The sequence below is a fragment of the Phyllostomus hastatus genome, unplaced genomic scaffold, assembly GCF_019186645.2.
Source record: "Phyllostomus hastatus isolate PE091 unplaced genomic scaffold, TTU_PhHast_1.1 phas_scaffold_78, whole genome shotgun sequence".
NCBI classification, from domain to species: domain Eukaryota; kingdom Metazoa; phylum Chordata; class Mammalia; order Chiroptera; family Phyllostomidae; genus Phyllostomus; species Phyllostomus hastatus.
The window spans coordinates 60902831-60917920 of NW_025334041.1; the positions used below are offsets into that span (position 1 = coordinate 60902831).

Genomic DNA, 15090 nt, shown 5'->3' on the forward strand with positions numbered 1-15090 from the left:
TGTGGTGGGGTGGTCCTCCCCGCAATCAAACACATCTTTGCTGACCTAGCCTCTCACAATGGAAGTTATGATGTTCACTATTTTATAGACATTAAGTGAACCTTCAAATAAGCCTTGATCTGTTAAATAAATTGTCATATGTTTTATAATTCATAAAAGGGAGGACCTCAAAATACTGGAATTTATTTATAAAAAACGTATATTTATTCTTACATGTTTAAACTTTACTTACCTTCAAAGTACTCTCTATTTGATGCAGTACACCTATCTAGACATTTTCTCCACTGCTCAAAACAGTTTTTAAACTCATCAGTTTTGATGCCTTTTAGTGCTTCTGCTGTTTTTTGTTTCACTTCTTCAACATTGGCAAAACATTCCATTTTGAGGATTTTTTTTCATCCAGGTAAACAAAAAAAGCTGGTTGGGGTGAGATAAGGTGACTAGAGAGGATGGAACATGGGATCATGCCTTTTTGTCCAAACTGCTAAACACTCAGGACAGGTGGGCAGGTGCGCTCCTGAATCACCCATCACAAAATGGGCAAATGCATTGAAAGGGTCTTCAAAAAAAATTCACTGAAGACAAATGCAGCCTCTCACAACAATGCCAGCTGGTATACTGATACAGATGGGTTTCTAGGACACTAACCTAGCAGGGCAAGACTTTAGTGCAAGGGGCCCTCCCTTCAAAAGATAATTCTTGCTTTTGGGGGGTCCTCCTTCATAGGTAATATAATAATGACACATTCCTATATTTCATTCACATGTACCATTACTACATAAAATCCTATGGAATTCAGAAAACTTTATTCTGGTCCTACAATAAAATGAGTAAGATGATCAGGGTGTTTTTTTAAGACAAAAATGTAGGTGAATAATTTAGGATGGGAGAGAAATAACAATAAAAGACAGTACCAAGGATTTTTGACTGAGCAAACAGGTAAAAGAAAGTAACATATAATTTAATACCAAGGGAGTATGGTTTACATTCCAGACATGCATATTTGCTTGTTAGACATCCATGGAGATGTTGAATAGGTGACTGCATATAGGGTCTAGAAAGCCAGAGAGAGATATATAACTCAAGATTCATCAGTGTATAAATGGTTTTTAAAGTGTGAGTCTAGAAGAAGCTACTCAGTGTGAGTACAGAAAGAATGTAGAAAAGATGGCATACTGATACTTAGAAATCAAAAAATTATTGAGGAACCAGCCTAGGAAACTGAAAAATATGAATGGTAAAGTGGAAGAAAATTCAGGAGGAGGTTATTCTGAAGTCAAAAAAAGAAAGTGTTCAGGAAGGAGAGGGTTCTAGGAACTGCAACACATGTGGCTGGGTGGTCCCACCAGGTGAGCAGAGAGAGTTGGAGACAGCAAGTTGATGACAAGGGTGCTGAGTGGCCCTCTTCCTGAGAGTACTCAGAGTCAGAGTGTAAGAAGCAAACCCTGACTGACTGCATTCCAGGGAGTGGGTCAGAGAGAAAGAGGAGACAGGAGACACAGGCAATTCATTGGAGGTCCTGAAGAGGATAGTAACCAGAAAGAATATGTGCCAAAGGAGAGTTTTTGTTTCTGTTTTTAAAAGGTGGGAGACATAGCAACATGTCTAAATACTGATGGTATAGTGCAGAGAAACACTGATGACACAGTAGGGGAGGCATGGTTTAGGGGAGAGTCAGACATGTGACAGCTGATTACTGTGCACTGTGGTAAGTCCTGAAAGAATTCCCAGTGAGACTGGTGTGAGGAACGTGGACACCTATGGGACATTTTTAGAGTGCTCATCGACTTAATAAATACTGTATGTTCAACTGGGCTTATGATCTTTGTGATCAGGTTTGTAAAGTGAGAAAGGCTTATGTAGGCTATCATAAAATAATTTCTTCAAGTTTTCTGAACATTTCCTGCTAAATAAGCAAAGAAATAAAGGCAGTTTCTACCACTTAATTTTTTTTAAAAAATAGTTAATTCTAAGAGAAGAAAAACCAAATCAGTATCTTCCAAAAGGTCAAGCCAAAGAATGCTCATTACTTAATACAACAGAAGGTTGTTTTTGTTTGTTTGTTTTAATGGTACTGAGAGCAGAAAGGTGCAGGGCAGTGGAAAGTGGACATGGAACAAGGTAGCAAATAAATCTCATGTTGCTGTCATGCCTATTCTACACGTTCAGAGAAACTTCTCTAGTAATGAACTATAGAAATGATCCCTGAAAGTATAGTCTTATGCCTGTTGTTAAATGATTCCCTTCCATCAGGTCTTGCTGTGAGGTGTCCTGTTTAAAGCAGAATGAATAGGTGAACTTTTACTTGGGCTTTGCAAATATGTTTTGCAGTGGTTTGATGGAAGTCTAAGTTTTTTCTTTGTTTTAACCTTTTAACCTACATGAATGGGAGTGAGATATTTTTCCAGGCCTTATCAGATTTCTCCCCTGACCTAAATTAGAAATTTTCCGATGTGTCTTTTCAAAGGCATTCTTCCCCCTCCCTCTGTTTCTCTCAACTAAAGACCTGGGCTCCTAGAATATAATATCCAATGTAGGGAAATTAATATGACACTCAGAGATGCCATGTACTCTACTTATAAAATAGATGGACTGAGGAAAGAAAGAAAGAAAGAAAGAAGGGGGAGAGAGGAAGTAAAGCAGAACTTATTAAATAATTTCTACTAAGAGTGGTATGACAACTGTAAATAATTCAGAGAGAGAAGCAGTGCCTACTAAAGGGAACTCTTTAAACAAATACACATCTTTAAAAGACAGTGTTAAAAACAACAGTGGGGGGTGGAGTGCAGGGGGAGGATTGAATGTGGGAGGTGGGGTCTGGGTAGAGCAGGGGAGAGTAATGGGGAAAAATGAGGACAACTGTAGTTGAACAATAATAAAAATTAAAAAATAAAAATAAAAGACAGTGTTAGCAATCCATCACATAAAATCAATATTTTTTACTAAATATAAACTAATTACAAGGTATGTTGATGTTTCAGAAAACTTGAGTTGATCTGGACACTACAGGAAGACCACACTTGCTTCCTGTAGTTAATCAGTTTTGTTTTGTTTGTGACAGTGCATTTACTTTTAGATTATCCATGTAGTGGAAGGAATCAGCATAGGGATTGGGACAGGTCCTGTGTCCTATGTTTATTTTTATGTGTATCTTTGTTTATTTTTATGTGCTATATTTACATATGCTGGGGACTCACTTATTATTTCCTAAATGAATGGTGACAGAAAAAAAGAGCACATGAAACAACAGGTCATATCTTTAGAACACATTATTTAGTTTTAAAAATTACATGATTTTTTAAATTTTTTTCCTGGAGTTATTATTGAACTAGTAGCTTTATGAAAGCTACTAGTTCAATTTGGAACTCAGTGAAATCCATCTTTGTAAACCATGTGTTTATACCTATTTTCATTTACATAAGTTATAAATTACAGAATTTGTATTGATTGGAAAACTGTTATTGCCTCCTATGTTATTTCAAAGTGGCAGACTTTGAAAGTGACAAAAATGCAATGAAAGGTGGGTCACACCAAATTTGGTCAAAATCATTTCACACTTCAGATGTTAAAGTGAAACTGAAAAATATCCACAACTGAATTGGTGAAATAAAAGAAATGGTTGCATTTTTAAAAATGTGAGCATGTGTATGTGTCAGTTAATTTGTTTTATCAAAAGAATTCTTAAAGACTTAAAGATGTGTGGAAATACAAGATGGAAATCAAATGTATGACAGGGAACATATCTCAACATATGCACTCTCCTCCCCTAAAATCCAATAACCCCTCTTATTCACATATTCTTTATGCCAAGTTGTGGTGGCCATCTATTTACCAGGCAAGAAACTCAGAGATTTTCACTCCTCTCCTCCTCACCTGGCCTATTTTAATGATAGTATAACATAATTTAAAATATATTAGCTGCTAGTTTATTGTGATATTTCTAAATATGCTTTTTCTAAGTTTTCTCTTTCTAATTACTCTTCCAGACTGATTTAGAACTAGTTTCTTACTTTGCCCTCTCAAGGTCTGTTAAAAATCCTTTGGAAGATGTTATTGGAATTGCATTGCATGTACATTGAAATAAAATTCTCATCATAATATTAAATAATTGGATTTAAGAACTGTATGTGTCATATCTTTTTAGTATCTTTACTAGATAATATATATTTATATTTATTCTATATATATTTATATAGAATATATATTCCTATTACAAAATGAGAATGAGAGAATATAAGTACACACACACATATATTTAGTATCTATATAATATACTGCTATATATCTAGTGTATTATTTATATACTGGTACATACTATTATATATATTCTGTTTCTACATATAAATATAGACATAGAATTCAATATAAATATAGTTTTCATTGCTATTGTGTAGGTGTTTATCATTTCCTTTTTAATTAGTATATGGGATGGATTTGTGCATGTTGATTTTATTTAGGATCACTTCATTAAACTTTCTTGGTACTTTTAAATGAAAAAGAATTTAGATATTTTAGAACAAAAAAGAGATCCATGAGCAACAAATATCTTTTCACTTCATTTTCAATGTCTATTCTTTCACCTCTGGGTGTTCTTATCTAATTGACTGGGGTATGCAGAACTGTGTTGAATAGCAGATTGGGAGCATCCTTGTGTCATTTCTAGTTCTTATGGAAATGTTTTTAATGTTTCTTTATTAAGTCAGTTGTTCACTTTAGATTTCTGGCAAATACTTATTATGTTAAGGAATTGTTTTTTCTTCCTTGCTTGCCAAATATCTTACGGTTCTCTTCATTTCATAAGGTTGTGGTGAAACATGTCCAAACCCACTCTGTGCCCTTTGTTACTGCTGATCCTTTGCTCATGTTTGGTCTCTACTATGATATGTTTCCAACATGTTTAAGACTCTCATCCAATTCCCTCTGCACCAAGCCTTCCTTGACCTGCTCCCCATGTATCTCTTTCATTCTTTCTTTGTTTACTCTATAACCATTTTTGGTATATTTTTCTCCCGATAAAACTGTGAAATCCAAAGCTGAGGTCCTTAACTGTTCATTTGTGTGTCCCAGTTGACCAAGCTCCTGACATGTATAAAATAGATGCTCAGTTAAAATTGCTTTAATAAATTAATGAATGTAAGAATCACTGAAAAGTTTTTTGTGGATGATACAAGCAGTTGATTCTTCTGAGTTGGATGATACTATATTATTTCTTAGTATTTTTTTCTATTTCTCAGAGTTACATTTTCTTTTTTTTATATTTTTGCATTTTTTCCATTGTTTTGTTTTTAATAGTAGATGTTAGGATATAGCCCTCCAAAAAAATGTCAGCTATTGAAGAGGAAGAAAAAAATAACAAAATGTTATATACATTGTGTTAAATCTTGGGGGCAAGATACCTTTTGTTGGTTATCAAAGCTTAGGAAAATAAAAATTATTGAATTTTTAATATTATATTATAAGAAAATTCACTTTTTTTGTGCATGCAGGGGATAACCATTCGACCACTAGTGGAGTTTCTTGATGTTAAGAGGGCCAATAAAAAGCAACAAGCTGTCAGTGAAGAAATCCACTGTCGGGTAGGTTTGAATGTAGTATAATGATTTAAATGATAAAAGAAAAAATTGTTGGATTCAGTCACACAGTTTGACATCATGGTGCTCATTACATGAAGAAGAGAGAAATGGCAGAAGACAAAAAGAGAGGGATGAGAAAGGCATGAGCTGGGGGTGTAGAATGAACATAGCTTCATGGTGGCTTCTCCAAGTTAGCTTGCTAAGCTCCTCAGGAATCCCTCGTTTATCACTTTCTTCAATCTGAATATGTTTATACTAGAAAATTATCATCATAATTTCCAAAACTATGAATAAACTGTTAAAGATGAGAAAAATAATCTAAGAATTGCTTAGTATCCATAGGACAAACATCATTTTTTAAGATTATTTTATCGCTTTCAGTAAACACACACACACACACACACACACACACACACACACACACACACAGAGCAAAAACCAGCAGTCTTTGCAGTTTAGGCATGATGTAAAAAGAATAGAAATTATTGCTTTTAGGTAAAGATTAATCAATGAGCCTGCTTTTTTCATTTTAGTTTTTTGATCATGTGAAGACTGGGATTGAAGATGTTTGTGGACATTGGGGTCACAACTTTTGGAGAGACAAGTAAGAAGGCCTGATGCCATTGCATTATGAAGTGGCTCTGAATGACTCTGGAAGGAGCACTTGTTGACTTGTGTTATTTTTCAGAGTTGTAAATGTTTCCTATGTTGTGCCATAGTGTTTCCTTTAGGATAAAATTCAGCTATAACAGAGACCTGGAACAATAGTGGCTTTAACAAGATAGAAGCTATTTCCCTCTGATATAAATAACAAGAGGCAGGCAATGTAGGTTTCATAGATGAGTTCTGCTTTGCAGACTCCTCATTGGGTCCAGGACCCTCCTGTCCAATTGATGCCACTAACAGCTTCTGTTTCCAAAGTTGCCTCTTAGACCAAAATGACTGCTCCACAGCAATAGCCATCATGCACACATTCCAGGCTGAATGTAGGGAGAAAGGTAATGAAGAGGCAAAGAATATGTACTAGAATATGCACTAGAATATGTACAAAGAATATGCACTTCTCCTAAACAAAGATATCAGAAATTCGCACACAATTCTTCCAGTTATATCACATGGCTTGGCCTTTCACACCCGGGGCTCAGTCATATGGACATTTATTACTGAAAGGGAAACTGAGGAATGGAGATTATTTTGTTAAAAAACTGCAGGTTCCATTACTATTTGTTCTATCAAATATGTTGAGAATACCCAAGGACATAAATAGACTAAAATAAATAACAAATGCTTTTAAAGCTATAGTTAGCTGAAAGATTATGTGCACTTACATAAATGTCTCTCATTTATCATCTATCATCTATCTATTTATCTATCATCTACCTATTTATAATCTCTACCTATCATCTGTATATCTTTTTTACCTCTAAAGACTGTATGGTAGATAAATAAGATTCAGTGTCTCTCTTCAAGGACCATATAGTTGAAGTGGAAGAGGTAGACTAGCAGACAGAACTGTGGCTGGCGAAGACTTGGGAAGCAGGCAGCAGTTCAGCTGGTTCCTGAACACAGACAGGTTTTAAGCGATATTTGGTGGATGCCTCTTGCCCTTCTGCCTTGTCTTTCCTAACTTACTAACAGACACTCTCACCCCTGCTAATTAACATGAAGTTAACCAACCTACCAGTTTATGTAATTTAACATAAGGGAATTTTAAAGCATTTACTGTTTGTTCACATGTTCTGACATGATATTTACTACATGAGAAGTATAAACTATAAACTCAGGCTTTCAAATTTTACAATATAACAGTCACAGAGCAAATAGGTGTGTGTGTGTGTGTGTGTGCATGATGTCATTAAGTCATAAAATGAGTTATGGAGACTTGAAGCACTAGAACAACCTTTACAAGCCTGGCCATACTGTTTACAGATTTAGAAAGGCTCCTTCGACCTAGCCTTACTTCATCACTAAAGGAAAATATTTTATTTGTCATATTGGGACATAAAGTATAATAATGCCAACTAAAATCTGATTGTAAAAACATTGAAAACAATGACCGTTTATCTTGGGCAGTATTCATTTTTTGCGGGGGGAGACAGGATATAGACTGGAGTACCCTGTCTCCCTTGTGACATTGCCCTGCTTTATAAACACCTAGGAACCTCTTAACAAAGACTGATCCTAGCCTGTGCCAAGCCAATGATACAGACTTCTCTGCCCCTCATTGCCACTGTTTCCTTAGCCATGGCTATTTTCCACCTACCTTTTCTTGTTCAACCCAACCACTTTTCTCCCTTCCCTATCATCCCATTAGTCCTCACCTGAAGCAACAGGTGAGTAGAAACCCATAACAGTTTTTTCCTTTTCAAAAGTAAAGATCAGGCTAAATATTTATATCACTCCTCTACCTCCCAAACGGGGGGGAAATAGATGTGAGTAGATACAGAAATCAAGTCAGTAGTCCCTAGGGCAGTGTTAGAAGAAGGAAGAAATGGACCCTGTGATCATGAGGATTTTGTCTGGAACTTAGGTAAAGGAATGTCAGAGAACGTCTGGCTATGTCCTATCTTTCAGGGAGAGGTACTTTATCTCTGGGGTACATAAGTCTGTTCCAGGCAAACATCTACAATCATCAGGTTAAATGGACTATAAATACTAAACATGTCAGAGACAACCTTGATTCATGTCAGAAAGGTAATATTGTTACATGTCTAACATTTTTCTCTGCAATATACATAGTTCATTTAATAAATTTATAAGCCTTTTAGCTTTTCTATGCACAATGGTTTACAGATAAATTTTAAATAATTTTCTGGATTGTAAAGTGCATTCTATATCCCAAGGAGATGGTATGGAGGGATTTGGTGCTGATATAAGCCATTTTTAACTTTAGTTCTGCTCAGATCCTATCTCTGACATGTAATAATTATTGGTATTACTAAAGATGACATAAAAGGAAGTGATTGTTCCAGGTATGTTCGGTATCTTTCCTTTCTTATGAAATTCTTACACTGTGAATTTCTGGTAGCCCTGCCACAGAATTCTTAAGATATTTGATCCTTTGAGAAAGACATGACAGGGTAATGCAGTAGGGAAGTTTCTCAACTTGGCAAAGGAGTCTAATGATGGAGAAAGAAACTGCCCATGTGTAGCCCAACAGAGAAATAAAAGGTGTGGTAATAAAGCAAAGAAAGAAAGTGTACAGCTCCTACACTAAATAGATTAGGTGTCGTTGTTCCAGCTGTCATTGTCCTTAATGTTTACTCTTTGTTTTGTTTATCTCTAGTGAAAAGCTAAAATAATAATAGTAATAATGATAATGATAAAAGTAGTTTAAAAAGATGTGTTACTACCAAGAGTCCTGTGCAAACTTACAGGAAAAGTAGGTCCAGTATTTAGTGCAGCAGCCAGTCAATAGCAAAGCACTTTAAGGATGACTCTCTTTAATTATTCATAGCCCTCCAGTATCTGGAAACAAGAATGTGGGTTAATGTTTTTTTTTCTTTTTCTTTTCTTTCTTTTTTTTTTGTTGTTTTCATAGCACAAATGTGCCTATAAACCTCCTTGGTCTTATGGGGATCACTGTAATATTTTTTTTTTCTTTCTCAACAAGTATTTACTGCATGCTGTTCCATTTATATATTGGCACAATAATGTTACATAACAACCCACCCCAATAGTTAGCCGTTTAAAGCAACAGTCACTTATTATTAAAGCACCTGAGTTAAAAGGTTTAGAGTCAACTGATCTGGGCTGGGCTTGCTCATGCTTCAGTGGTTTGTTTGGTTGTCAGCTGGTCCCAGGTGGCCTTCTCTGTGACTGGGGTGAAGAACAAGAGGCATGATATAAAGAACAAAGTCATTTTAAGCCTTTTCTACCATCATCACATCTGCTGGTAGCCCACTGATCAAAGCAAGTAACACTATTTGAGCAGGAAGTAGGCAGGAAGTAGGACAGGATAGGTCACTTAGACCATGGTGGAAGGACATTGCCAAGTAATAAGGAAGAAGATATGGAAACAGGGAAGAATTGGGACCAAATATTTCATTCTACCATACATGCTTACCAGTGTGCTAGGCACTGTTCTATGCACTGGTGATATGGGAAAACAATAACAACCAACCTTTGCCCATACAGATCACTCTTATGCTAGGAAACAGAAAATACCATAAATAAATTAATAGCATGTTAGAAAATAACTTCTACGAAGAAAAATGTATCCATGAAACAGAATAGGAAGTTTGGTGGTGGGGGCGAGGGGTGACATGCACTTTAATGGGATTGATAGGAAAGCCTCTTTTGGAAAACTGACCATTGAGGAAAGATTTAAGCAAGACCTGAGAATGAGCCTGCAGGTATGTTGGAGTATTCCTAGTAGTAGTAGTAGTAGTAGTAGTAGTAGTAGTAGTAGTAAATATAAAAGCCCACAGCACAGCTGTCAAGTTTCCCGGACAAGGACACTAGTGAATCTGGACCTAAGTAAGAGAAGCACGGTACTAAGAGGTGCAGTTCCAAGTTATATATGGCTTTCGGGTCATTGTGTACTCAAGTTAGAGGCAGAGGAGTCATGTTGTTTGACTTACATTTTAACAGGATCACTCTGGCTTCTGTGTCAAGAATAGGCTATAGGAATGCGATGGTGGAAGCAGGGAGACCAATTAGGTACCGATTGCAAGAATTCATTGAAAGATGATGTATCTTGAATCAGGGTGATGGTAATAGAATTGGTGAGAAATGGTGAGATTTTGTATGTATTTTGATGGTGGCACCAGCACAAATTATTGATAGACTGGACAAGGAGTATTAGTTTGCTAAAGGTACTATAACAAAGTACCAGAGGTTGGGTGGCTTACACAATAGCAATTTATTTTCTCAGTTCTGTGGGCTCAAAGCACCAGATCAAAATGTTAGTAGATTCTGTTCCTTCTGAGGACCATGAGGGAAGGGCCTCTTATAGGCTTAGGCCTCTCTCCTTGGCTTGTAGGTGGCCTTCTCCTTCATGCCTTTTCATGTCATCTTCCCTCTGTATATCTGTACAAGTTTCCTCTTATACAGACACCCATCATACTGGATTCAAGCCCACCCAGGTGATCTCATTTTCACTTAATCACTCCTGTAAAGACCCTGTCTCCAAATACGGCCACATTCTGAGGTACTAGAGTTATGGCTTCAACATATTCAGACCATAACATGGAATATGAGAGAAAAAGAATCAAAGTTAACATCAGTGTTTTGACCTGGTGGAGTTATTATTAATAGAAATGCAGAGGATTACAGAAGAAGATGAATTCAGTTTGAGCATACTGAATTTGAGATGTCTACTAGCTATCCAAGTGGAGATGTTAATTAGGTAACTGCACATTTATTTCTGGGGTTTGGGAGAGAGGTTGGAGCTAGAGATACAAATTTGAGAGTCACTGGCATAGATATGCTATTAAAATCCACAAGACTGGGCAAGATCACCAGGAGAGTGAGTGGCAGCAGAGAAAGACTGACCCCAGGGGACTGCTGTATGAAGAGGACAGAAAGTAGAAGAATTTAAAATAAAAAAAAAGTTGAGAAAGAAGCAGGCAGAGACCCAAGGGAGTGTGGTATCCAAGAAGACAATGTTTTAAGCAGGAGAGATCAGAAAATGTGAGAGCTAAATAACTGGTCATTGGATTTATATTGTGTGTGTCAGGTGTCACTAATCACCTCAATATGGGTAGTTGGAATGGAGTATTGAAGGCAAAAGCCTGATTTGTGAATGTTCAAGAGGGGATTAATGGAGAAGAATTATAGATACTGAGTATTAGCAATACTTTTGAAGGCTGTTGTCGAAAAGGGAAGTAGAGAAATAGGAAATGTAGAAATACACATATTCGATTTATGTATGCCATGGTAAAAATGTATCAACATGTACTATGTATATTTTTATAATGCATACATATTTTATATACAATTATATTCATGTATGCACATATAAAATAATTATAATGATCAGACTCGCTAAACATTGCTACTATACTTTCCCCCTGGGAATAGTGGAACTGATTTTATTGCTAATTTTCTCACTCAGTGTAGTATTAGTTTATTGAAGCTTTGATTTTTTTTTATTTCCAGGTTCAAGAAGTTTGATGACAAATACCTGCGGAAGCTTTTGATTCGGGAAAACCAACCCAAATCAAGCATTGTGTCCTTATATAAAAAGCTTGAAATAAAGCATGCCATTGAGATGGCAGAGACTGGGATGATAAGTGCTGTTTCTTCTTTTGCATCTTTAAAGTATGTACTATTTTACAAATAAAAGTATTGCTAAGTAGGTCTTTATATATTTTTTTTAGTTTTCATATCAGTAATAACAAATTTGACCTATGTCCTAGAGAGATACTCTAAGACCTCACAGAGAATGAGATTCTGTTTAAAATGTGAAAGTCTAGAAATGTGTATCTTATGTTGTCATGTCATGTCATGTCTCATTGTTATATTATTTTAGAATTGACTAGTAAGATAATATTTTGTCATGTGTCAGATGATTATGCATTTATTATCTTTGATTTAGGCAATTTGGTGATTTTTAAAGTAAATTTGAGTCTCCTTAGCGGGCATTTTAAAGTATTTTAAGATGTGTTATATTTTCTATTATATATGTAGTTATTTATCTGTTTCCCCACAGATGACTCATAGTCTCATAGTTTAAGGCTGGGAAAGAACCTTAATTTAGTGATCACCTGCTGTAGTGTTTCTCAACCTAGGCTGCACATTAGAAACAGTTTGGGGTCACTAAACAATGCAGATGCCTGGGCTTGCCCTGACAAATAAAGTCAGAATCTCTGGTATGGAGGACCAAGTATAGGTATCTTTGTAAGTTTTTCAGATGTTTCTAATATGAAGCCAGGATTGAGATCCACTGATATAGTATGTCTCTTTAATTTTAGAAGAGAGGAAATTGATATTTGGAATTGTGAAGTGATTTATCCAAGATTTTATTGCAAAATTATAGCAGAACAGTAAATACTCAGTGAGCAAATGAGGTTATACCATTATGTAATGTCATTCCTTTCCATTGCAAAAGTGATAGAAACTACAAGTTCCACTGGTTTCTTCTTTCACTGATGAGCTTGAAGCTCATTTAAACTAAATGTCACCTAATTAAAATTCTATCTGTGAGAGAGTTTAAATGAGACAGGAGGCTTTAAATCATACCCAATCATATAAACTATGATTTTTACTAGGACTCTAAGTCTACTATATAAATTATGGGAGTTTATACAATCCAGAATAAAAAGAATAGTGATCAGAATTGCTTGGAGGTAAAGGCATTACATTGCATTATAAATAGCAGCAAATTGAGAATGACTGACTTATGGTCCCAGTCTACACATACCTCTCTGTATGACCTAAAGTTGGTCTATTTATTGCCCAGAGATTGATACTTTTCAAGTAGAAAATGGAGCTTGACTTGATCCTTAAGTTTCCCTCTAGCTTTACAATTTTATGGTCTTGCTTATGCACCATTCCATTTGCAGTTAAAGCAAGGGATAATTCAATTATCCAGTTTCTCAAAGGAGAGCCATTGTCATTGTAATCACAGAAGAATGAATTCTCAGTTCTACTCACTGTTCACAGTTCATTTTGACATTGGTAGTAAACACAGTAAAGGAAAATGTTTAGGGTTAGGGAACTAGGGACCAAAATTAATGGCTAGCTGCATAATTGGCTAAACGAGTGCCATATTGACCATTGCACATCTCCTAAAATGTTTTATCTAGATTCACAGGGGTATCCAAACTTTCAGCTTCTCTGGGCCACACTGGAAGAAGAAGAGTTGTCTTGGGCCAAACATTAAATACACTGCGACACATAATCACAAAATAGGTCTCATGTTTTAAGTGAATTTACGATTTTGTGTTGGGCTGCATTCATAGCTATCCTGGGCCACATGTGGCCCATGGGCCATGGGTTGGACACCCCTGATTGGGAAAGTAAAAGCAAAAAGGGAGATAATAAGGAATTGTATTTCTGATAATAATGGACTATTACAGACCAAACCATCTTATGAGAGTGACAAGGAAAAAAGTACAAATATACTTTACAAATCTGCTTGAAAGCCAGAGAGTACTAGCATGTTGAGGAACTCTGTTAGCCAAGAGTCAATAAAAGAGGGAATTTCAAGAAAATGGCACTGACATTTGGTGCAGTTTTTCTCCCTGGATTACAGAGGAGGTGTCTAAAAGCCTAAAAGTTTAAAACAGAGGTTTTGACACTGATTGATCTTAGCAAATAAAATCGGAATTCAGGACCCACAAATAAAGAGGAGTTTTTGTATCCATCCATAGGTTTACCTAAAAATTCTGCACATTAACCCTCAAATAAAGGAAGTCCAATCTAGGTTATCTTAATCTATGATTGTTTATATCATTTAAGGTTAATATTACTCCTTTTCCAGTTGCCTGAGAGAAGTAAACCTAAATCTTCTCTGAAAGAAAGTAAGACTATAAAGAGACTTAAACTATCTCTATGCTTTTTCATATTTATGTCTAGCAACCAATCAAAAGAACATGAGTAGATAAGTATGACTGAAAGCATTGAGGAAAAGATATGAACAGAATAGTAATAATTAAGGGGATTCAGATAATTGAGTTATCAAGCATGGACTTTAAAATAAAAATAATGTGCTTAAGGAAAAAAATGGCATTGACATTTTGGTATTGTCATGGGTATTATATGAATAAAAATATGTTAATTGAATATTTGAGGTAAAAATAAAGCAACTAAATTTAGGATCTCATTTGAGAGGTATAAGCACAGGTTAGATATAGCTGAAGAGATACTTGATTATTTGGGAGATAGGACAGAAAAAAATAACCAGAATGAAAAACACAAAGTGAAAAAAAGGATAACAGATGTAGAAAAGAAAGTAAGGAACATATGGGATATAGTGAAAAGTTCCAAAAGGAGATGAGAAAAAATTGGTAGAAGGAACTTAGGACAAAATGATTAATAATTTATCCAAACAGATAAAAGACATGAACTGTGACAAACACCAAGCAAATTAGATAAGAACACCAAATGAAGGTACATGATAGTAGAAACTGCTAAAAATCAAAATCGCCATAGAGAAAAGTTTAAACATACTCAGAGGGAAAAAAGGGACCTTTTTCTTCAAAAGAGAAAAAAAAAACCTGACAATTATTTTTCAGTGAAAATGCTAGAAATCATTGGTATCTTTGAAATTCTGAAAGTAACATAATCTAGAGTTTCATATCCTGCTAAAATACCCTTCAAAAAAGTAGAATAAAAACATTTCAGGCAAATAAAAATCATCACATTAAAGTAAATGATAAAGTGTTTCAGACAAAAAGAAAAGGGTTTAAGATGAGATCTGGTGCATTCAGGGTGGTATAAAAACATGCTCAGCATCACTAGCCATCAAAGAGATGCAAATGAAAACCACAAGGAGATACCACTTCACACAGGTGAGAAAGGCCATCATAAACAAAGAAACAAACAAATGTTGGAGAGGTTGTAGAGAAAA

General features: G+C 35.5%; 1 protein-coding gene and 1 pseudogene across 1 annotated transcript in view; one reads left to right on the forward strand and one right to left on the reverse strand.

Moving 5' to 3' along the window:
• Positions 1 to 15090, forward strand: part of SLC9A2 (solute carrier family 9 member A2) — a 104787-nt gene that overhangs the window by 78828 nt on the left and 10869 nt on the right. Inside the window, exons 6-8 of the mRNA XM_045828360.1 lie at positions 5487 to 5576; positions 6107 to 6177; positions 11676 to 11837. Coding sequence (XP_045684316.1) covers positions 5487 to 5576; positions 6107 to 6177; positions 11676 to 11837 — 323 coding nt within the window. The remainder of the gene's footprint in view (positions 1 to 5486; positions 5577 to 6106; positions 6178 to 11675; positions 11838 to 15090) is intronic.
• On the reverse strand, positions 2125 to 2221 carry LOC123812333 (annotated as a pseudogene).